This window comes from Manis pentadactyla, chromosome 18 (assembly GCF_030020395.1).
Source record: "Manis pentadactyla isolate mManPen7 chromosome 18, mManPen7.hap1, whole genome shotgun sequence".
Taxonomy (NCBI): Eukaryota; Metazoa; Chordata; class Mammalia; order Pholidota; family Manidae; genus Manis; species Manis pentadactyla.
Genome location: NC_080036.1, coordinates 11,372,158 through 11,396,621, shown reverse-complemented (window position 1 = coordinate 11,396,621; position 24,464 = coordinate 11,372,158). Strand labels below are relative to the sequence as shown.

At 43.4% G+C, this 24,464-nt stretch overlaps 1 protein-coding gene across 1 annotated transcript in view; it reads right to left on the bottom strand.

Moving 5' to 3' along the window:
• Nucleotides 1-24,464, bottom strand: part of ATP10A (ATPase phospholipid transporting 10A (putative)) — a 178,040-nt gene that overhangs the window by 49,022 nt on the left and 104,554 nt on the right. The window contains 1 exon segment of the mRNA XM_036878686.2: nucleotides 3,645-3,730. Coding sequence (XP_036734581.2) covers nucleotides 3,645-3,730 — 86 coding nt within the window.

The window sequence follows — 24,464 nt, the reverse complement described above, 5'->3', positions numbered from 1 at the left end:
GGCTGCCCTTGGGATCTGGCATGGCTGCTGATCTGGGTCTAAATGGCAGATCTGCTGCTCAGGGGAGGATGTGGGGATACAGTCGGGACCTGGCTTTATAGTCTGAAATCTCAGGCCCACCCCTGAGCATCAGGACCAGCAGGGGGCAGAGGCCTCCCTTTCCTCTGCCCCGAAGAGGACTCGGGTGTGAGCAGGTCCTCTGCCCTAGGCTCCTGCCCTCCCCTCCTGTCTGCATTCTTCCTGGTGCATTTCAGCCCCACAGGGGCTGGGCCGCTCGCCCTGCATGTGCCCCAGGGACACCAGAGGAACCCTGAACCCTCTGCTGCCCGCCTGTGCTCCACGTCCAGAGTCGGCCTGGCTGGGGGGGCCCACCGGCACCCTGACATTCCTGTGGGAATACCCTGCTTGGAAATGGTGAATCACAGCCAAGTAGTAGTCAAGGCATACAGAAGCCTGACCTGGCAGCACCCACACACCTGGGCTCTGACCTGAGCTTGGGGGTTAGACTTGGGGCAGGACAGTGTGTGGGAGAAAGTAAGGAGAAAGTGGGCAAGTCTGGAAGCAGAATGGGAAAAGATTTCACGTGGGGAGAGACGCCTGTCTTGCATTTCTGTTTTGGGAGCCACGCCCGTGAGGGCGCCTGTGCTGGCAATGTTTGCGGTAGGCACCTGCGGAGAGGCTGGGGCAGCCCGGCTGGCGCCGGCAGAAGGATGTCCTCCCGGGAGGCTGTCGCCCAAAAAACTTGCGGCTGTGGGTGCTGCGTCCGCTGAGGGCAGGCATGGGGCGTGGTGGGGGCGCTGGGGGAGAGCAGGGAGCCACGGACCGACCCTCATCGGCGACCACCTCCCACACCCAGGAGTCGCCGCACACACTTCCTCAAGAGCTCGACCCCCTGACCTTCTACCAACTGCCCCTCTTTCATGGGGCTGCCAGCTCTGGCTCTGTCCCTCCTTTTCAAGCCACATTTCTAGAAGAGGGCTGAACGCCGAATTTCTCTTCTGTCTCCTGCGATCTGGACCCTCCCTGACTCAGTCTCCCGATAGCGTGGCTTCCCTTTTCTTAGCTGCTGCACAGCTCCCCCTGATGTACCTGCTGTGCCCCCACCATCGGGCATCCCTGCCACGCCGAGGATACCTGCTCCTGACTGCTGGATTTCTTTGTCTTCATTCCTTTGCTTTCTTCTCTAACCCTCTGTGCCTTGATGGCCAGGCCTGTGCCCTGCCTTCACACAGGACCTCTAGACCTCGGGGGGTGGGAGAGAAGGTCTTCAAATCCATATCTTCAGCTCCTACTCCTCTGAATTCCTGATCCACATTTTTTTTTCTTCTGTCAGCTGGGTTTCTCCACCTAATGTACCTGCCAGCCCCTCAAACTCAGGAAACCTCAAATCCTATCTTCCTCCCTCCTGTAGCTCCTCCTGACACATTCACTGAGGGAAAACCATCCTCCCAGCCACCTTTTTGACTGGACCTCCCTCCCCTGGGAACATTCAAGTTCTCACCTATACCTCCCTCCTGACCCTTCTCTTCCTGCTTTATAGAATCATCTGCAACAGCAATATTAATAAAAGCAGCAGCTGTAATAGTGGCCAGTATTTATTAAGCACCCCCTCCCCACTTCTGAAAGCTTTCTGTGCATTAAATTAACTTGAAGTTTGCAGCAATGACAAGGCGAGGCCCTGTGATTCTCCACATTACACAGGTGAATGAGGCTGAGCAGTTTGCCCGAGGGTATCTAGCTGGAAGCGTGGGCTCCAGGGTCTGCTGGCCTCAGCTCGAAGCCAGGCTCTTTAAGGCCCTGCAGCAAAGGTACTCGCTGAGGGGGAGCCGAGAGGGGCTGCCTCGGGGTGGGATCCCCTTCAGCGTTGACCCAGCTCTAGAGCAGCAGCAAAGGTGTGAATAGTCACTGGAGCAGAGCGGCACACTTCAGAGGGACCCCCAGAGACAGGCCACGGAATGAGGACAGCCTGGAGGAGGGTGTCTATCCTTTCCTTTAGGCAGACTTGGCACCAAAAGCTAACCCATGAGCAAGCACGTCCACAGAGCATTCTCCCTGGAGGCTGCCCTCACCACCCCTCCCAGTAGTCATTTCAGGGTCTTTGCACAGCAGCACATGCTCCGTGCAGCCAGCGTGGCTCTGGAGACTCATGGGGTGCTGAAAATGGTGCCATACGTGTGAAGTGCTGGAGACCATGGGCCAACAAGGCCTGGAGAACACAGCCTAGGGGGCCACAGAGGTCAGAAATCCACAGCAGACCAGTTATGTGTGGGTAGTTGAGTATTCTCCTCCTAGACTTCATATATTATATTTTAACATTTTTCTTATGAGTTCTATCCTCCGTTAATTGGTTCCTTTAAGGGATAACCTCCACATTTTCCAAGTTCTGATCCTCAGGCAATTTGAGTGGGTGATTGGGCCATCTCCCAGCAGCACATGCATTTCACCATGTGCCATTCACACTTGTCACTCCTTGACTCACCCCACAGAATGGCAGGAAGTCCTCAGGTGCTGGGTACAGGTAACAGTGCTGGACATGCCAGTAATCAGAAGGTTCCACCTGGCACCGAATGCTCTAGCAGGCGGAGCACCCTGCCTCACCTGCATGCTGGGGGGCCACTCTGTGTCAGACCTCTAAGTGGTGGACGGGTCAGCTGGCACCTTGGAGGGGGCAGTGGCGAGGACAGGGCCTGCGATTCTCTGCACAGCTAAGCTTAGCTGCATAGCTAAGTCGGGAGATGTGACGATGCACAAGGTCAAGCAGCGCATCGGGAGTGGACCTAAGGCCCTTCAGGTTCACAGCTCACCTCCAACCGCAGCCTGGCCTCGCCATGCAGACATGCCCTCTTTTCTCCCACTGATTTTTTCCCACACCAACTGACTACGACTACACACACACACACACACACACACACACACACACACACACAACTGTTACTGAAATTTCCAGATGTGCATGAAAGTAGTGAGATTAGTATATACTTCCCATTAGCCACAGGCCAGCTCCTGAAAGTACTGACATACGGCCAAGGCTGTGTCATGTGTCGACTTTTTTGTCTTTTTGTTTTGGCACAAGGGGCTTGATTATTTGACACATTATACTTACTTTTTGTTTATTTCCTCTCTTTACCTAAAATGAAATGAACCTGAGGATAGGAATTTTTTATATCCTATTCAGTTTACTGTGTTATTCCCAGAGCCTTCAGCAGGGCACCACACACAGCAGGTGCTCAACAAATAGTTGTTCAATGACTGAGTGCATAAATGGCTGAATGAATAAGTGAATGAATGAATGAGCTTCCACCCAGGCACCCCCGGTATGGTCTCTCTGCTTCCATTTAATGGGACAACATGTGGTCAGCCATGCTTCCTTTTCCCTTCCCCTCCCAGAAACCCCTAGAAGAAGGAAAGCCACGACTAATCATCACAGGTGGCTTTGATAAGCTTCCGCTGCTGAAAAACCTTACAAACCAGTCCCATACGCAACTACGAAGGCTCAGGTGCAGCGCAACATTCTAACAGGGCTGCACAACACAGCAAAGAACATTAAATGCAAGTATTGAAACCATGTGCATCTGTGTATTCAGAGACATGTATGTGCACAGTTTGTCAGCAGGAGGACAGTTCAGCAGGTGTGCGATACTCACATGCAACCACGGAACCTATTCAGGTCGTTGTTTGGCTTCTCACATTCAATTACGCTGGTGAACGTCAAAGGATTGAATTCGGAGACCTAAAATAATAGCATGTATACATTAGAGAAATATGGGCTTGAACTGTTCTGTTCTAAGAGACATTGGCTGTTCTGTCTCACATCCACGGCAAGGAAGTCTCGCGGAAGAGGGGCTCTGCCTAGTAACCTCTGCAGAATGCCAGTGCTTACTCACTTCTAAAACCCATGACAGCTAACCTCTGCGGAATGAACAACAATTAGTAGAATGGTAGGATTGTAGTTCTCATGCAAAATAAGAGAAGAGGAGCTAATAGCCAAGGAAGCACTTATAATTGAGAAGGATGAGTGAGTTTTTTAAGACAGACCAGCACCTTCCAATTTCCTATACAGATTTAGAAATGCAAACTCCATCTGGAAAATAGGAATGTAAGATATAATACCATTTCTTCAATGTGTGCTAAAAATTTTTCACAGATTTCAATAGTTAATATGTAAGTCAACAATTTATTATTCTGCTTGATGAAAAAATTGACAGTTCATGACAAATTCTTTCATTTGGAATTTTGCCATTGACAGATAAAACAGTGTCATTCAATATATGAAGAGCTCAGGAGTGGAAAGAGGGAGAAAAAGGGAGGAAGGAGAAAGAAGGGCAATATAGGGAATAATCTTCAATATAAGAGACAATAATTAATGAATTTTAAAAAATCAGCTTTCTTGATCAGGCTTATCATTCTCTTTTCTCTACTGTAAAGTGTAGCAACGTAGTAAAAAGTTGACCTGTCTTTGAAAAGATGCTCCACATTGCTAATCATCAGAGAAATGCAAATTGAAGCCACAATGAGGTATCACTTTATACCAGTCAGAATGGTCACTATCCAAAACACAAGAAACAACAAGTGTTGGTGAGGATATGGAGAAAAAAGAACCCTCCTATATTGCTGGTGGGAATGTAAATGGGTGCAGCCACTATAAAAAGCAGTATGGAGGTTCTTCAAAAAACTAAATATAGAAATACTGCACAAGCCAATAATTCCACTTCTAGGAATTTACCAGAAGAAAACAACATCCCTGATTTGAAAAGATATATGCACCCTTATATTTATCACCACATTATTTACAATAGTCAAGATATGGAAGCAAACAAAGTATCCATCAGTAGATGAATGGATAAAGAAGAGGTAGTACATATACACAATGGATTATTTAGCCACAGAAAAAAGAAATCTTGACACCATGGATGGACCTAGAGGCTGTTATGCTCAGTGAAACAAGCCAGGTGGAGAAAGACAAGTACTGTATGATTTCACTTATATGTGGGCTCGAAAAACAAAATGAAACAAAATGAACAAAACAGCAGTAGACTCACAAACACCTAGAAGTGACTGGTGGTTACCATGGGGGAGGGGTTGACTGGGTGGGTTGAAATAGGTAAAGGGGATAAAGAGGCACAAAATCTCAATCATAATATAAATTAGTCACAGGGATGAAAGTACAGCATGGAGAATATAGTCAACAGTTCTGTAACATATTTGTATGTTGACAGTAACTATATTAGTTTGGGTGAGGATTTAATAATGTATATAACAGTTGAATCACTATTTTATATACTTGAAATCAATATAATATTGTATATCAACTATACTTCAACAGAAAATATCAAAAATATTGACCGGTCTTTGCTCACACAGGCAGTATCACACACAAAAAAGTGGTTAAAAATTACAGAAATGGCACATTCACTGTTGACACCAGGTAATTATTCTACACCAACTATGCAGTCCCCAGCACAGAATACAGTCAGTCATAAAGGTAACTTCACAAAAACCAGTTCTTACTGTTTTCCAGTGCACCATGTATATTAAAAGGGTAACTCACTAGATTATAATAGCTCAGTACAATAGCTGAAATTAAAATGCCCTTTTAAAAGGCTCTTCTTGAAGTGTCATTAGCTATCAGCTCCTCTCCTCTTGGACTGAAATGGCCTCTGGCTCTATTTTGAAAGAGAGGCAGTGTTTTAAGCTACCCTGTGTTTATTTAAAGCCATGTGGATTATCTTGAACCAGTTAGCTGCCTTTTCCAGGGCAGACATGTGCAGCTCCAGCAGTCAGAACGGCCATGAAGGGAGTGAGCTCCGCAGCACACCAGGATTATTCTTGGCAGACATGGAGGGTGGACTTAAAATACTCTCTGTTTATTATTCTTTCTCTCCAAGAAAAATTCACTGTGCATGGCTCAGAAATGGTAGGACATTCTGTCTCTGGGACGTCGGAGCTGCACTTGTAATGTGCCTTGGGGAGGTGCATGCCACAGCACAGCATGCCTGGTTTCGTCGGCTTCGTCTGGAATTGGGGGAGATTCTCAGGATATTTAGAACTGGGGAGATCTTTAGAAACTGTAATGAGCTGAATTGTGTCTCTCTATCCCCAACCCAGAATTCATACACTTGACGCCCTAACCTCAGAATGTGGCCATATCTGGATATCAGGTCTTTAAAGAGATAATTAAGTTAAAATGAGGTCATTAGCATGGGCCCTAATACAACCTTAAGTTAAAATGAGGTCATTAGCATGGGCCCTAATACAACCTAACATGTGTCCTTACAAGAAGAGGACACACATGGCAGGTTGGCCATTAAAAGACAAACGGAGGAGGTGGCCTTCTACAGGCCGAGGCGAAGGGCCCCAGAAGAAACCAAGCGGGTGGACACCTTGATCTTGGACATCCAGCTCCAGAACTGTAAGAAAATAAATTTCTGTTGTTTAAGCCACCAGCCTGTGGTATTTTGGTTATGGCAGTTCTAGCGAAGTAATACAGAGACAATTTTTGAGTTTCTCATTAAAAAAGGGTTTCATATCCACAGCACACCTTTTGGATGGGAAAATTCTATTTACATTGATTGCTTCTAACTTAATCCTCAGTATAATAACACCCCCATTTAAGAAATATATTTATTTATCTCTCCATCCACTCATCTGCTTCACTCCAAACTGGCTTCAAGGACACTCCCTAGTCCTCCATCAGACACCTTTGCCAACCCTGACCCCCAGAGCATGGCAGAATTAGGGGTGCCCAAGCCACCCTTCCATCCTGACCATGCTAACTCCGTTTTTTAATTTTTTAAAGCGGATACACAGTTGTGGAAAATGAAAGAGATCTGGAGAAGGATAGAAGTGATAGTTGTATAGCAATGTGAATAAAATTAATGCCACAAAACTGCACACTTAAAAATGGTTAAAAAGGTAAATTTTGTCTTATGTATATTTCACCATAACAAAAAGTTTAGAAAAAGCAGATATAAACATACATGAAGAACTGACTGTGAAGAACCAAATTACTTATCAAATAGAATATAGCCCAGAAACCCAGGGATTTCATTGCAGATACAGAAAGCCCCGTGCACAGTAATTTCTGAGGGTGCCGCTCTGCCGCATCCTCTGTGTCACTGTCATCAAGCCCGATTATAATGTTCCGATAGCTTGTTAACTGCCCGCGCAGTTCACCGCCATTTATAATACCACTGTGAGGTCGGTTTCCATACTAACTTTAATTTAGGGGGATTAAGGACCATGCTTAAAGTTGCGCCCAAGGTCAAGAGGCCTTAGAGTGATGGATGGAAGTTCCCATGCCTCTCAGACATCTGGTTCAGCTGTTGACACTGACCGAGACACCACCGTGCATTAACAGGAAAATGTTTATGTTTAATAAGCCACAGACTATAAAACTGATTCTATGGAAATTTCTAAAAAAACTTTAACATGTCTTAAAGTTTAAATGTTTTCACAAATACACTTGAGTTAAACGTGCCCCAGTTTGACTGCTGATAACCCGTCCCCATCCTCAGCAGGGCCCGTGGCTGTGGCGTTAGCAGAGTTCACCCAAAGAGGGAGTGAAAAATCAGGGGTCCTGGGAGTAGTGCTGGTTCTTCCGATGAACAAGTGTGAGACTGGCAAGTGAAGAGAGGGCATTTAGACTTGGACCTCTGAGATCTCTGGAGCCCCATGAAGCTGCAGTTCCACAGAACGCAGAGGGGGTTCTAATTCACCCCTGTGCTGTCGGAGCCTCGCTACTGGGCGGTGCTGCACAAGTGCCGCTGCCCAGCCGAGTGCTCCCAGCACGCGGGCCCCCGGAAGCTGCTAGCCCTCCGCGGCACGACCACCCACGACACACGAGCCTCTAGGCCAAGTGTAGCTGATGACCCCACTCACTGCAGAGCCCGCAGGTCCAAACAAGCACCTTACTGACAACAAAATGCTCATACTTTCTGCTGCTATAATCCAAGTATTTCTCAAGCTTTTTTAGGCAAAATGATTTGACCTTTTTAAATGGAAAGGAAGAGGATGTGGTAATGCAGGGGAGACCCCTCAGCCCTGACCTTGACTTGCATTTGTAGAAACTGCAGCAGCCAACAGCCTTGTGAGCACCCCAGTGGGTAGTCTTTCCCCTCTTCCTTCCACGGATGCCTAGCACCCACCTCCTCCTGATGCTGGCACCTTCTCCGGGTGTAACATGTATTTATATGGGTGCTGTGTCCCACGTTCAGCCACCTGGGGGAAGCACTGTGTCTCATTCAGCAGTGCCTTGGCCGCTGAATAAATGGTTGATTCACATTGTGTTACAATCTTCTTTTCACATTTGCATTAAATCAATGATTAATAAGTATTCAGTAAAAGCAAAAGTGGACCTCATCCTAAAATAACAGCAGTGATGTCTGAAAGGACATTTGCAGCCCATTAAAGCTGACACCATTAGCTTTTATTATAAAATAGGTGAAATGACCCAGTTTGCATTGCTTCCCGAATGGGATAAGCATGAGCCTCCAGCAGGGACCCTGCGGAGCTCTCCACGTGCACATTTCAGAGTGAGGCTGCCTGCCTTGGTTTCTGGACAACAGGGTCAGAAAGGAGCCTGACAAGAGAATGCACAGAGCCCAGAGACACCGCCTCCTGCGCAGCAACAAGACAAGGAAAACACACGCGACCTCTGTTTCTGCACCAGGAAGCCATGAAAATGCCGTCATGATGTTCCTGGTCACACGGACGTGAGGCTGGGAGGTGGGGGGAAACCCCAGCAACATTCCCCACATGGAAGGCTGATTGCCCTTTGTCAGCTGTTGGCCTCCAGAATGGAAGCCCACGCTGACAGCCTGACAGCGGCTGGGCTCTGCCCAGGGTCCTTGAACTGACCTTGTCAGCTGCTACCGCTTCCAGCATCATTTCTGCCACTCGGGGGACTCTGGAGGGGTTCGTGCCTTTCTGATTGGCTTCCTTGGCCCCCCCCTCCTCCACCTGGTTGACCCCTGCCTTACAAGATGTGACAGTCCCCTGCCCCACATAGGGAGGCAGGTGCTGCTGCTTCCAGCTTGCACGGCCCCAGCGCCTGGCTGGAGCTGCTTTATCCGTCCTTCACTAGACCTCCGGTTCCCTAAGAACAGGAGCCTTGGTTCCCTTGAGAGCAGCACAGAGCCTGGTGAACACAGCCCGGGGGTGGCAGATGTTTATTTTGCAAGGATCCCATGTACCACAAGCTTCTGCAAAGACACAGAGCTCCACCACTGAGGCGATGACACCGCCAAGCACGGGGGTTGGCAGGGCTTCTCTGTGGTCCAGAAAGCACAGTCCCTTCTTTTGCAAGTACAAGTGCATTTCATTTGGTAGCAATATAAAATAATGTCTTCACAGCCTTTAATCTAGCTGCTTATTTATTGGTAAAAAAATGAACGATATCCTAATTAATTTAGACAAAGCATTTTAGCCCAAATTGATGGAATACTTACTCCAACCCTTTTGCTTTGCATTTTTTAAATCCAATTTGTATTTACCACATTCCTTTCATGCTGTGGAAATTCAAAGTAGGGCAGAAAGGCCAATACTGAATGAGTGAATGAGTGAATGAGTGAATTAATTCACTTATTCACTGCAAAGATTTTACTGCCACACCAATATTTTCAAATAGTCAACCTGAAATGGGAAAGAAATAGCCTGTCTCATCTACCCCCGTGCCTCCTGGCACATAGTTGGTGTTCAATCAGTATTTATTAAATAGATAAAAACCTGAATGAAACTGTAGGCATTCTAGTACTGGTGGCAGGAGATGTCAAACACATAAGGACCCTCAAATCAAAGTAATCTCTTCTCCAGTCACTCTTATAGATTCAGTGTTACACTGGGAGCTTATGCCCTGATACAAATAGAATGCAAATGATCACAAAACACATTTAACTAATATTTAGTCTACAATTGCAATAGCTGTGACTGTATTACTGAATGTGCCCTAAATATGTAAGTACATAAGTAGGTTAGCACTGCAGCCCATGGTACAGACCTGGATTGCAGGTAGCAGAGCTCATGATAGTTTCTGAGTGCCACACCCCTTCCCGATGATGTCGTTGTCTCCAGGGAAACAAAGCTGCCAGGGACCGCGGGGTAGGCCTTACGGGAGGCCTCCAGAAGCTCAACACCTTGACAGCTCAGAGGCTGATCAAGGGACATGTAGCTTGCTGCCTTCTTTTTCTAATTACAAATTTTCCTGTCGAAAGATCAAATGGACCTCTCTGTTTGAAAGTAGAAAGTCAGTCTTTCACTCATCAACTCTGATTTGAAAATGTAGGATCCAGCCCTGCCTTACTTTCCCCACCTTTTCACCCATTGTTCCCTTGTCCCCTTGCTGGTTCATCGTCAAAAACGCAAGAAGACTTAGTTTAGATGGTGGCAAGAGTCAAAGGCTCAGAGTACTGGGTTTGGTCCTGAATTCTCAGCGTCAGAAGTCGTTCTTTCCCTCAGGGCTACACCTTCCCAGGCTATGATTGTCAGCAGAGCTCCCTCTACCTTCTGCTTTTCTCAAATATGTTAAGATTATCTAAGGACAGGCTATATATTCAGACAGGAAGCAAGAAGAGTTGTTTTATATAAAATAATCTTCAAAGTCTAAGTGGGAGCTGTTTTTAAAACAACCCTCTTAAATGGACCTGTACTTAATCCAGTATGGTGCCAGTGCATGAGACACGTCCAGAGCAAGGGTGTGTAGCTAATGTGCACTGCCAGGTTACCAGTCAGCCTCTCTGTTTCACAGCCACAGGCCTCTTTGCTCCTCTTCCATCACTACAGTTGGGTGTGATGACGGAAGCGAAGACAGGGCTGCAGTTGTGAGCCTGTCACATGTTGGAGATGACTGAGCAGATAGCCTAGCAGGAGACATGGAGCTCTCTGTTCACCAGGCAGCATAGAAGGAATAGGACTTGCTGGGGTATTTATAATGAAGTGGACTATGAGTGGAGGTCACAGCTGTAACCACATAGGATAGAAGTCATCCTGCTAGTGTTAGAAGAAAAGCATGATGGAAGACATAATGTGGGGAAAATGGAACTTTCTGACCAGCATTCCCACCTGGTCTTAACAGGTATCCTGTTTGCACACCTAGGGGATGTTTTGCCAGGGGCAGAGTGGCTGGTCAGTGTAGGGGTAGAGAAGAAACACCCATTCTCTCCTCCCTTCCCTTCCTGGTACCTAACTGGTCAGGTGCCCACCAGTCACCAGGGACCCACCCACAGAGTTTCTCCTGGTGTAGGAGCGGCGGCGGAGTGGCGGGGCAGTGGGGGAGCCTGGGAGATGTGTGAGAGGGGGTCCTGACGGCTGTGAGTGAGGGGAGGCTGGGCCATGAGAATAAGTCCTTTAACTCTCAACTTCTTGCCCTTGCCTTGATTTGGTCTCAGCAAATTCACAGGGGGACTTGCCCCAGGCTGTTAATCCCTCCTCCTGGAGCAACACACAGTAAGAAAAGGTCAGTGAAGGAGCTCCTGAAGTAACCTGGTGAGCGACTCAGACTGAAATGGCAGCAGGATCATGAAATTCTGAAGTACAACTAGACTAGCCCAGTCATTGGGATTCAAAAGAAAAACTGTCCAGCATTAAAGAGTAGCCGATTTAGACCAACATTAGGCTGAAGGCAAATAGAAACACTGATGGAATATTAAACATACCTGACCAAATATATCATAGATTTAATAAAAAGGTAAAGAACAGTCAAGCCAAGGTCTATAAAAGACAAAAGTACAGGGAGCTGAGACTGCTTTTTGGGGTCTCTTTTCCCTTAAAGGGGTCTAAAGTTTCTGAAAAAGGTAGTTGAGAAACTGAGCAGAACTAAAAGGACAAATGTCGGACTTTAGGACCTGAATTAGTTTATTCTTGTTGCTGTAACAAATTACCACAAACTTGGTGACTTAAAACAACATACATGTGTTTATCTTTCAGCTCTGGAGGTCAGAGGTTGAAAATGGGTCTCACTGATCAAACCAACGTGCCTGTAGGGCTCCATTCCTTCTGGAGGTTCTGGGAGACAATACACTGTCTTGCATTTTCCAGCTTCTAGAGGCCACCCACATCCCTGACTCAGGGCTTCCTTCCATTTAAAAAAGTCAGCAATGCGAGCTGGGGGCTTTCTGATACCGCCGCACTCTGACCCACGCTCCCCTGCCTCCCTCTCTCACTTACAACACCCCTTGTGATTACACTGAGCCCACCTCAATAATTCAGGATAATTCAGGATAATCTCCCCACCTCAAGGATATCTGATTAACCATCTTAATTATATTTGCAACCTTCATTTCCTCTTGTCATGCAATGTAACATATTTTCAGGTTCAGGGGATTAAGACATGGGAATCCTTGGGTGGCTATTATTCTGCCTACCAGACAACTCACCATAAGAGGAGCCTGATAAACAGCTCTGGTCTTTAGGGACCATGAAGAACTGAATCCAAGAGAAAGAGTGAGCTTCTGTGCAAACTACTACCTTAGAATCAACTGGGCTGATCAGAAAATGTCAACCCCTAAAAGTGAATTAAGGTGATTCCAGATTGCTAGAACCCTAAGATACTTAACAAAACAAAGTCCTCTCTTAATGAAAAAAAAATTATCATAGGCCTCAAATTATTGATAAAAAACATATTTCTTAGTGCAATGTTATACACATATTCAAAGATAACCAGGCAGTAGAGGATATAAGGCATCATACACTTAGAACCAAGAAAAGTAAGAAGAGCGATATGTTCACAGATTTTAAATGAACATTCTTGCTGTAATTCATGAAGCTAAAGACAAGACTGACATTTTGGGAGACGTAAAAATGACAAAATATTAACATTTTTGTGGGGGAAGAAAAGTAACTGAAAAAATCAATTTAAAGCTCAATGAATGGGTCAATAGCAGATTTGGTAATCTGAAGAGAGAATTAACTACAAGAAAAAACTAGAAGAAATATCAGGAAAAGTGTTTAGAATAAAGCATGGGGAGTGAGCTGGTGGGACACAGCATTGCAGAGAGACAGGCAGAGAGGGAAGGCTAGCGTCCCTGCAGGTGGAGCCCTAGAGGGAAAGGAGAGAAAGAGGTATGCAGGGGCAGTATTTGAAGATACGATAGCTTAGAATTTAGTAAATCTGATTAAAAATCAGCAACCACAGATCCAAAAAACTTAAGTAGGATAAATAAAGGGAGATTATACCTAGGCCCATGATGCTAAAATGCTGAAAACCAAAGGAGATAAAATCTTAAAAGGAAATTGAGGACATGTGCTACTAGCAGACAACAACTAAAGAAAAGACTAAATAGTGTTCCTCAACCAGAAGGAACAATGGCCCTGATAAAAGGGGTGAGATGCAAAAAAGAAAGAAGAGCAACAAAATGGTAAATCAGAGGGTAAATATGAATGCATGTTACCCACATTAGATAATAATGATGGCATCTTAAGAGATTTATAAACAGATATAACACATGACTACGACAGCATATAAATCAGGAGGCATGTTTAATCTCTAATGTGACAATTAAAAATAAAGGAATGTACTTTGTACAGGAATGTACAAACCAACTGAAAAGTAATAAAACTCTCAGTCTAAAAGAATGCAAAAATGGAGGGAAAAGGGAAAACAGAGTAGGTCGAACAAAAATAAAAGATGGAAGCTTCACAAATACACCAATATTAATATTAAAAGTAAATGAGGAACATGGCGGCGTGAGTAGGACAGTGGGAATCTCCTCCCAAAAACATATATACTTTTGAAAATACAACAAACACAACTAGCCCTAAAAGAGAGACCAGAAGACGCAGGACAGTGGCCAGACTGCAGCTACACCAGCGAGAACCCAGCGACTGGTGAAAGGGGTGAGATACAAGCCCCGGCCCTGCGGGACCCGAGCGCCCCTCCCCCCAGCTCCCGGCGGGAGAAGAGCAGGCAGAGCGGGAGGGAGACGGAGCCCAGGACTGCCGAACACCCAGCCCCAGCCATCCGGGCCAGAGCGCAGACACAGTATATGCCCAGGGGGCCCTGGATACTGGGGGAACAGGGGGTAAGACCTCAGAGCGGGTGCTGAAGCTGATGCCCCTGTGACAAAGAAAAGCGGGGGCTTTTTGAAAGTCTTAAAGGGACAGGGACTTAACAGCTTGACGGAAACAACCCAGGTCACAGTACAGCAGCTGGAAATTACAGGGAAAACCGGGTGCACTAACCCCCTGGGCAACAGCTCTGAGACCCCTCACGGAGGCAAACAGTCAAGCAGCCCCCCCATCCATCACCCCACCGGGCGCTGCGAAAGCAGAGAAGCAGCCTGAGACAAATTCCGCCCACAGAAAGGGAAATTTCTCCCTTCCGGCCACGCAAGACACAAAGACCCACTCTACACGCAATTACCCAACACAAGCCACTAGGGGTCGCAGTTGCCCCAGTAAAGAAAGGCCAGTAGTAAGTGAAAATTTTGGCCCTCCCAGCTGACAGTCAATAGCACCTGTCAACATGAAAAGGCAAAAAAATATGATTCAGACAAGACTAACCCAGACAGCTTCGGCATCTGCTACATCTTCCCCTGAGAAGGAATCTGGGGAGATAGATTTAGCCAGTCTACCTGAAAAAGAATTCAAAACAAAAGTCATAACCATGCTGATGGACTTGCAGAGAAATATGCAAGAACTAAGGAAGGAGAATTCAGAAATAAAACAAGCTCTGGAAGGACTTCAAAGCAGAATGGACGAGATGCAAGAGACCATTAATGGACTAGAAAACAGAGAACAGGAACGCAGAGAAGCTGATGCAGAGAGAGATAAAAGGATCTCCAGGAATGAAAGAATTTTAAGAGAGCTGAGTGATCAAAATAAAAGAAATAATATAAGAATCATAGGCATTCCAGAAGAAGTAGAGAGAGAAAAGGGGATAGAAAATGTCTTTGAAGAAATAATTGCTGAAAATTTCCCCAAACTAGGGGAAGAAATGGCCTCTCAGACCACAGAGGTACACAGAACTCCCATGACAAGGGATCCAAGGAGGGCAACACCAAGACACATAATAATTAAAATGGCAAAGATCAAAGACAAGGACAAAGTATTACAAGCAGCCAGAGAGAAAAAAAAGGTTACCTACAAAGGAAAACCCATCAGGCTATCATCAGACTTCTCAACAGAAACCCTACAGGCCAGAAGAGAATGGCATGATATACTTAATGCAATGAAACAGAAGGGCCTCGAACCAAGACTACTGTATCCAGCACGAATATCATTTAAATATGAAGGAGGGATTAAACAATTCCCAGACAAGCAAAAGTTGAGGGAATTTGCCTCCCACAAACCACCTCTACAGGGCATCCTACAGGGACTGCTCTAGATGGGAGCACTCCTAAAAAGAGCACACAACAAAACACCCAACATATGAAGAAGGGAGGAGGAGGAATAAGAAGGGAGAGAAATAAAGAATCATCAGATTGTGTTTATAATAGCTCAACAAGCGAGTTAAGTTAGACAGTAAGACAGTAAAGAAGCTAACCCTAAACCTTTGGTAACCACAAACTTAAAGCCTGCAATGGCAATAAATTCATACCTTTCAATAATCACCCTAAATGTAAATGGACTGAATGCACCAATCAAAAGACACAGAGTAATAGAATGGATAAAAAAGCAAGATCCATCCATATGCTGCTTACAAGAGACTCACCTCAAACCCAAAGACGCGCACAGACTTAAAGTCAAGGGATGGAAAAAGATATTTCAAGCAAACAACAGAGAGAAGAAAGCAGGTGTTGCAATTCTGGTATCAGACAAAACAGACTTCAAAATAAAGAAAGTAACAAAAGACAAAGAAGGACATTACATAGTGATAAAGGGCTCAGTCCATCAAGAGGATATAACCATTATAAATATATATGCACCCAATACAGGAGCACCAACATACCTGAAACAAATATTAACAGAACTAAAGGAGGAAATAGAATGCAATGCATTCATTCTAGGAGACTTCAACACACCACTCACTCCAAAGGACAGATCCACCAGACAGAAAATAAGTAAGGACACAGAGGCACTGAACAACACACTAGAACAGATGGACCTAATAGACATCTACAGAACTCTACATCCAAAAGCAACAGGATACACGTTCTTCTCAAGTGCACATGGAACATTCTCCAGAATAGACCACATACTAGGACACAAAAAGAGCCTCAGTAAATTCCAAAAGATTGAAATCCTACCAACCAACTTTTCAGACCACAAAGGCATTAAACTAGAAATAAACTGTTCAAAGAAAGCAAAAAGGCTCACAAACACATGGAGGCTAAACAACATGCTCCTAAATAATCAATGGATCAATGACCAAATCAAAATGGAGATCCAGCAATATATGGAAACAAATGACAACAACAACACTAAGCCCCAACTTCTGTGGGACGCAGCAAAAGCAGTCTTAAGAGGAAAGTATATAGCACTCCAAGCATATTTAAAAAAGGAAGAGCAATCCCAAATGAACAGTCTAATGTCACAACTATCAAAATTGGAAAAAGAAGAACAAATGAGGCCTAAGGTCAGCAGAAGGAGGGACATAATAAAGATCAGAGAAGAAATAAATAAAATTGAGAAGAATAAAACAATAGCAAAAATCAATGAAACCAAGAGCTGGTTCTTCGAGAAAATAAACAAAATAGATAAGCCTCTAGCCAGACTTATTAAGAGGAAAAGAGAGTCAACACAAATCAACAGTATCAGAAATGAGAAAGGAAAAATCACAACAGATCCCGCAGAAATACAAAGAATTATTAGAGACTACTATGAAAACCTATATGCTAACAAGCTGGGAAACCTAGGAGAAATGGACAACTTCCTAGAAAAATACAACCTTCCAAGACTGACCCAAAAAGAAACAGAAAATCTAAACAGACCAATTACCAGCAACGAAATTGAAGCAGTAATCAAAAAACTACCAAAGAACAAAACCCCCGGGCCAGATGGATTTACCTCGGAATTTTATCAGACATACAGGGAAGACATAATACCCATTCTCCTTAAAGTTTTCCAAGAAATAGAAGAGGAGGGGATACTCCCAAACTCATTCTATGAAGCTAACATCACCCTAATACCAAAACCAGGCAAAGACACCACCAAAAAAGAAAACTATAGACCAATATCCCTGATGAACGTAGACGCAAAAATACTCAACAAAATTTTAGCAAACCGAATTCAAAAATACATCAAAACCATCGTACACCATGACCAAGTGGGATTCATCCCAGGGATGCAAGGATGGCACAACATTCGAAAGTCCATCAATATCATCCACCACATCAACAAAAAGAAAGACAAAAACCACATGATCATCTCCATAGATGCTGAAAAAGCATTTGACAAAGTTCAACATCCATTCATGATAAAAACTCTCAGCAAAATGGGAATAGAGGGCAAGTACCTCAACATAATAAAGGCCATCTATGAAAAACCCACAGCCAACATTATATTGAATAGCGAGAAGCTGAAAGCATTTCCGCTGAGATCGGGAACTAGACAGGGATGCCCACTCTCCCCACTGTTATTTAACATTGTACTAGAGGTCCTAGCCACGGCAATCAGACAAAACAAAAAAATACAAGGAATCCAGATTGGCAAAGAAGAAGTCAAACTGTCACTATTTGCAGATGACATGATACTGTACATAAAAAACCCTAAAGACTCCACCCCAGAACTACTAGAACTGATATCGGAATACAGCAAAGTTGCAGGATACAAAATCAACACACAGAAATCTGTGGCTTTCCTATATACCAACAATGAACCAACAGAAAGAGAAATCAGGAAAACAACTCCATTCACAATTGCATCAAAAAAAATAAAATACCTAGGAATAAACCTAACCAAAGAAGTGAAAGACTTATATTCTGAAAACTACAAGTCACTCTTAAAAGAAATTAAAGGGGACACTAACAGATGGAAACGCATCCCATGCTCATGGCTAGGAAGAATTAATATCGTCAAAATGGCCATCCTGCCCAAAGCAATATACAGATTTGATGCAATCCCTATGAAACTACCAGCAACATTCTTCAATGAACTGGATCAAATAATTCAAAAATTCATATGGAACCACCAAAGACCCCGAATAGCCAAAGCAATCCTGAGAAAGAAGAATAAAGTAGGGGGGATCTCACTCCCCAACTTCAAGCTCTATTATAAAGCCATAGTAATCAAGACAATTTGGTACTGGCACAAGAACAGAGCCACAGACCAATGGAACAGACTAGAGAATCCAGACATTAACTCAGACATATATGGTCAATTAATATTTGATAAAGGAGCCATGGACATACAATGGCGAAATGACAGTCTCTTCAACAGATGGTGCTGGCAAAACTGGACAGCTACATGTAGGAGAATGAAACTGGACCATCGTCTAACCCCATATACAAAAGTAAACTCAAAATGGATCAAAGACCTGAATGTAAGTCATGAAACCATTAAACTCTTGGAAGAAAACATAGGCAAAAACCTCTTAGACATAAACATGAGTGACCTCTTCTTGAACATATCTCCCCGGGCAAGGAAAACAACAGCAAAAATGAACAAGTGGGACTATATTAAGCTGAAAAGCTTCTGTACAGCAAAAGACACCATCAATAGAACAAAAAGGAACCCTACAGTATGGGAGAATATCTTTGAAAATGACACATCCGATAAAGGCTTGACGTCCAGAATATATAAAGAGCTCACACGCCTCAACAAACAAAAAACAAATAACCCAATTAAAAAATGGGCAAAGGAACTGAACAGACGGTTCTCCAAAAAAGAAATACAGATGGCCAACAGACACATGAAAAGATGCTCCACATCGCTAATTATCAGAGAAATGCAAATTAAAACTACAATGAGGTATCACCTCACACCAGTAAGGATGGCTGCCATCCAAAAGACAAACAACAACAAATGTTGGCGAGGCTGTGGAGAAAGGGGAACCCTCCTACACTGCTGGTGGGAATGTAAACTTGTTCAACCATTGTGGAAAGCAGTATGGAGGTACATCAAAATGCTCAAAACAGACTTACCATTTGACCCAGGAATTGCACTCCTAGGAATTTACCCTAAGAATGCAGCAATCAAGTATGAGAAAGATCAGTGCACCCCTATGTTTATCGCAGCACTATTTACAATAGCCAAGAATTGGAAGCAACCTAAATGTCCATCGATAGATGAATGGATAAAGAAGATGTGGTACATATACACAATGGAATACTACTCAGCCATAAGAAAAGGGCAAATCCAACCATTTGCAGCAACATGGATGGAGCTGGAGGGTATTTTGCTCAGTGAAACAAGCCAAGCAGAGAAAGAGAAATACCAAATGATTTCACTCATCTGTGGAATATAAGAACAAAGGAAAAACTGAAGGAACAAAACAGCAGCAGAATCACAGAACTCAAGAATGGACTAACAGGTACCAAAGGGAAAGGGACTGGGGAGGATGGGTGGGTAGGGAGGGATAAGGGGGGGAGAAGTAGGGGGGTATTAAGATTAGCATCCATAGCGGGGTGGGAGAAAGGGGAGGGCTGTACAACACAGAGAAGACAAGTAGTGATTCTACAACAGGTTGCTACGCTGATGGACAGTGACTGTAAAGGAGTATATAGGGGGGACCTGGTATAGGGGAGAGCCTAGTAAACAAAGTATTCGTCATGTAAGTGTAGATTAATGATTAAAAAAAAAAATGCAGTTCCTATGTGGTGACCTCCAATGAGTTCTACACAAGGGTATAAAGGACATATAAAAGTGTAGGCAAAGGGTCTGTTTGTGTTTATACAGAGGATCAAAGCCTAATTTGGCTACCCCGAAAATGAACTAAGAAACGATATGAAAGAGAACTTCCAACATCAGCACTCTCTGGAAGACTCATGCCAGAAGATGATCATCAAAAAACCCCAACAAAGATCCACGCACTGCTACAGCTGTAGATGCACTCATCCCACCAGCTCCTGGACTTGCCATGGGAATGAAGGAGATATCTAAGCTGGCCTGTGCATACAGTAAAACAACAAATTTGACTGGATCTATACTGTTGGAACTCAACCAAGAATTAGGAGAAGTGCAAATTGTAGCGCTCCAAAATCTTACAACTACAGACTATTTACTGTTAAAAGAACATATGGCATGTGAACAGTGCCCAGGAATGGGTTGTTTTAATTTGTCTGATTTTTCTCAAACTATTCAAATTCAGTTAGATAATAAGCATCATATCATTGATAAGTTTTCACAAATGCCTAGGGTGCCTAACTGGTTTTCTTGGTTTCACTGGAGATGGCTGGTAATTACAGGTATGCTTTGGTTATGTAACTATACTCCTATTATGTCTATTATGTTAATGTGTGTGCGCAATTTAAGTAGTAGCTTAAAATATATACATGCTGAAGTTACTCTACAAGAAGATATGTCAAAGAAATAATCAATCTTCCCATGTTTTCTCCCGCCTGCTACTTCTATAGCTTTTCTTCTTCCTTCCTAATTACAACAAATTCTTAAATAGAATTCGTGCCTCATATCAAATTTACCGAGTATCATAACTCCTCCAAGTGGTAAAGATACCTCAAGACAAATGCTGGGCATAGAAGCCACAGGGCATAAATATGCAAAGAAATAAAAAGCTAACCATTTCAAACAATAAGGCTTCTCTCTCACTTACCAACTTAACATTTCCCTGTATGGCCCCGGAAGATGACTGGTTAGCCAGAGACGGGTAAGATTCCTCAAGGGAGGAACAACCTAAGACAGGCACAGTCGCAGGGGGGTCATCAGGTGAGAAATTGGGGATCAACAGAGGTGAGGCTTAGAACCTCACCCCCCCTGTTCTGAGAGAAATCTTCTGCATATGTGGATGTTTTATTGCCCTTGTCTAGCTTGGATTAACACATAGTCTACAGGCACACACCTGATCATCTACATTTGCTCTCTTACAACACTAAACTATGTTTTCTACCCTTATGTTGTATCTACCTACCACTTCAGCATCTTATTAAAAATAATAAAGAGAGAAATGTGGTATCCACATATAAATCAAGTATAAAAATCAAATGTGTATTCATATTTGAACTGACTGTTTATAGTTCATAATGCATGAGCAAAACCAAAAGTTTCTGTGATGACTGCCCTTGTACTGTTCACCATGTAACTTATTCACTATGTAAGAATTTGTTCTCCATGTAAGAACTTGTTCGTTATGCTTCAGAAGATTGGAGACTGACGAAAATTAGGCTTGGGGTGGATTAATGATTGTGCATTGAGCATTGACTCCCCTATACAGAATTTTATTGTTGTTAACAACCATTTGATCAATAAATATGAGAGATGCCCCAACAACAACAACCAAGAAAAAGTACACACTTCCAATTGTAAAATAAATAAGCAACCGGGATGTAATGTATAGCATAAGGAATATAGTCAAAATATTGTAACAACTTGGTATGGTGATAGCTGGTACTTAGAATTATCATGTATATAAATGTTGAATCACTGTGTTGTACACCTGAAACTAATGTAATGTAATACTGTGTGTCAACTACCCTTCAATAAAAAATAATTATCTAAAAAAAAAAAAAAAAAAAAAAAAAAAGTAAATGAGGGTAAAATCATTTAATGAAAAATTTAAAACCCAAAACTCAGAAATATTTATAAAAAGTATACCTACAACATAGAGATACCAGAATAAAATGGGAAAAGATGAAAAATACATACCTGACAAAGAATAACAAAAAGAAAGCTAAAAATAGTGTACCTGTAATTAGTATTAGATAAGGTGATTTTGAGTTAAAAAGCATTTACATATAAATATGTATCATATATAAAGGGTTAATTTGAAATGACAAAATGTTCAAATCATTAGGAAAATAAAAATAATTCTAAATTTACATAATCTTCATAACAACTTCAAATTATAGATTGCAAACATTAACAGAAGGAAAGGAGACATAAACAAATCCATAATCTTAATTGGGGAATTTTAACACTACTCTCTCAGTATTTGATAGAACAACCATCCCAAAACACAGAAAGGTATAGAAAATTTGGACAGCTTTAAGAAATTTATCCTAATGGAGATATGTAAAACACTATAATCAAAACTGTAGAATACAGTCTTTTCAAGGGCTCTCACAACATTTACAAATACTGACCATATTCTGAGCCATAAAGCAAGTAATATATTACAAAACAGAATTCATGTAAAATTCAATTAATCCAGAATTACCGGTAAGAAGAAAATTATTGTAAAAACTTCCATTTGTTCTGAAATTTTGGAATACAATTCTAAATGACCAGTTGGTCTAAGAAAAAAAGTCACAGAAGAAATAAGTACATATATTTCACTAAATGCTATAAAATATTATTATATTGAATTTAACACTTTGTAAATGCACCCTGTTGCATTATATACACATAACAAGCTAAGAAAGTCATTTTGCAGGAATACATCTCATCAGAGTGTGCAAGGTCTGTATGTTGAAAAGTAAAGTATTCTTGAGAGAGAGTAATGAAGACACAATCAAGGCAGGAATGTATAATATTTGTGAATTAGAGGACTCAAGATTGTAACTCTCAGATCTCTCCAAATTTATCTATACATTCAATGTGATCACCACAAAAATTCTAACATCTTAGGGAACTTGACAAGTTCATTCTAAGAGAATGGAAATGTTAACAGCCAAGAATAGTAAAGATACTTGAAAAGGAGAACAAAGTAAGATCTCTAGCAAGTATTAAGACTTTATCCGAAGGCTAGAGTAACTAACACAATGCAGTACTTGTATAGGGATAGACACACTGGCAGAACAGAACTCCAAACAGAGCTGAGCATTTATGGCCATCTAGCTCATGACAAGGGAGCAGTACTCTGGGAAACGGATGCTTTTTCACTAAGTGGTTTTTAAATCATTGGGCATTCACCTGGGAAAAGAAAATGAAACTTAACCCTACCTATCTTCCATAAAAGTCAATTCCAGATGAACTGTGGTCCTGCATTTGAAAGTTAAAAAGTAAAGCTTGAAGCAATTATAAGAGAATCTTCATGATACAAAGATAAGGAAAGATTATTTAATAGTGATCAGGGTTTAGTCATAAAGGAAAAGACTAACAGCCTTACGGAAACAAGACAAGCTCCTGGTCACCGCCCTCAGCGGCCATGGCTGCCGCAGGGGCCCGTTCACTGTCACTGGCCACGGAAGCGCCTAGGACACCCTGGCGAACTTCCTTTCACTGAAGACACCATGAGAAGGGCGGAGAAGCAAGCCACGGAGAGGGAGACAATAGCTGCATGGGGCTTTGTGAGAGAATATATAAAGAATTCATGGGAAATAACTACAGAAAGACAGATGACCTAGTGGAAATCAGACCAAGGACTTGAATAGGACAGTACCTATGAAATGGAAAAGAAAAATCCTTGGTAATTAGAAACTGCAAATCATACCACAATGAGATACCTCTGCATGCTCAGTAGAATGATGACTATAAAAAAAAATACCGAGTGTTGGTGGGGAATGGTGCACAGTGAACTCCCGCACACTGCTGGGGAACAGAGCCGCTCTGGGGGACAGTGCGGCATTGTTTTTGAAGTTGCAAAGCTGTGGACGTGGAGTGGCCCCTCTGGTCACTCTGTGATCTCATGGGAGGTCTGTGCCTCCTGTGAACTAGAAGTCTTGGTTCCCAGGGGAAGATGGGGGTGAGGGGAGAAGGTTTTCCACCAGGAACCATTCCATTAACCCAAAGCTATACCTCTCACAGGCTCCTCATCCCAGAACACCCACAGGAGGAGAAAAAGACCCTCATCATTATGAGGACAGAGAGCTGCTGCTACGTCAGCGTGCAGGGAAGAGCATGTCTGAAATTAAAGAATTTGCTAGGGCATCCTTGGTGCTTGCATGGCCGGTGACGATGAATGGGCCACTGCAGCAACCATGGCTGATGAGGGCACAGTGACCAGGAGCTTGCTGGGGACACAGGACTGGATCACCTCCCCCAAGCAGAGCCAGACCAGCAGACCAGTAGGTTGAGGTGAGGGGAATCTGGAATGGGTAGCAGAGGAGAGTGATAATGTATATCAGTTATGGCCTCAGGACCAACAATTGTCTTATTTTTTGTTTTTTAAAAGAAATTGTAATAGCTGCCACCTTGAAAAACAGATGAAAGGATGGTGTGCAAATGGATGAGGAAAATAAGCAGATTGGGGTGGTGTGTGGAGAGGAGCCACGTGTACGTCCTGAGGCTCCATCTGCCGAGCATGCTGCCTGCCCTCCACAGCCAGCACCTGCACCTCCACTTGAGGGCTTTTGAGAACTAACACAGCCCACGCCACCATTGCACATGGACTGGAAATGCTGGGGATTGATGTCTCCTGGGAGGGGCCTCAACCAGGGAATGACGGGTGTCAGTGTATGAACATTCTAGTTCCCTTTCCCCCCAGGCAGGGTGCACCGGAGGGCACTGTCTGCATTGTCTCCCAAAATTTAATAAATCAG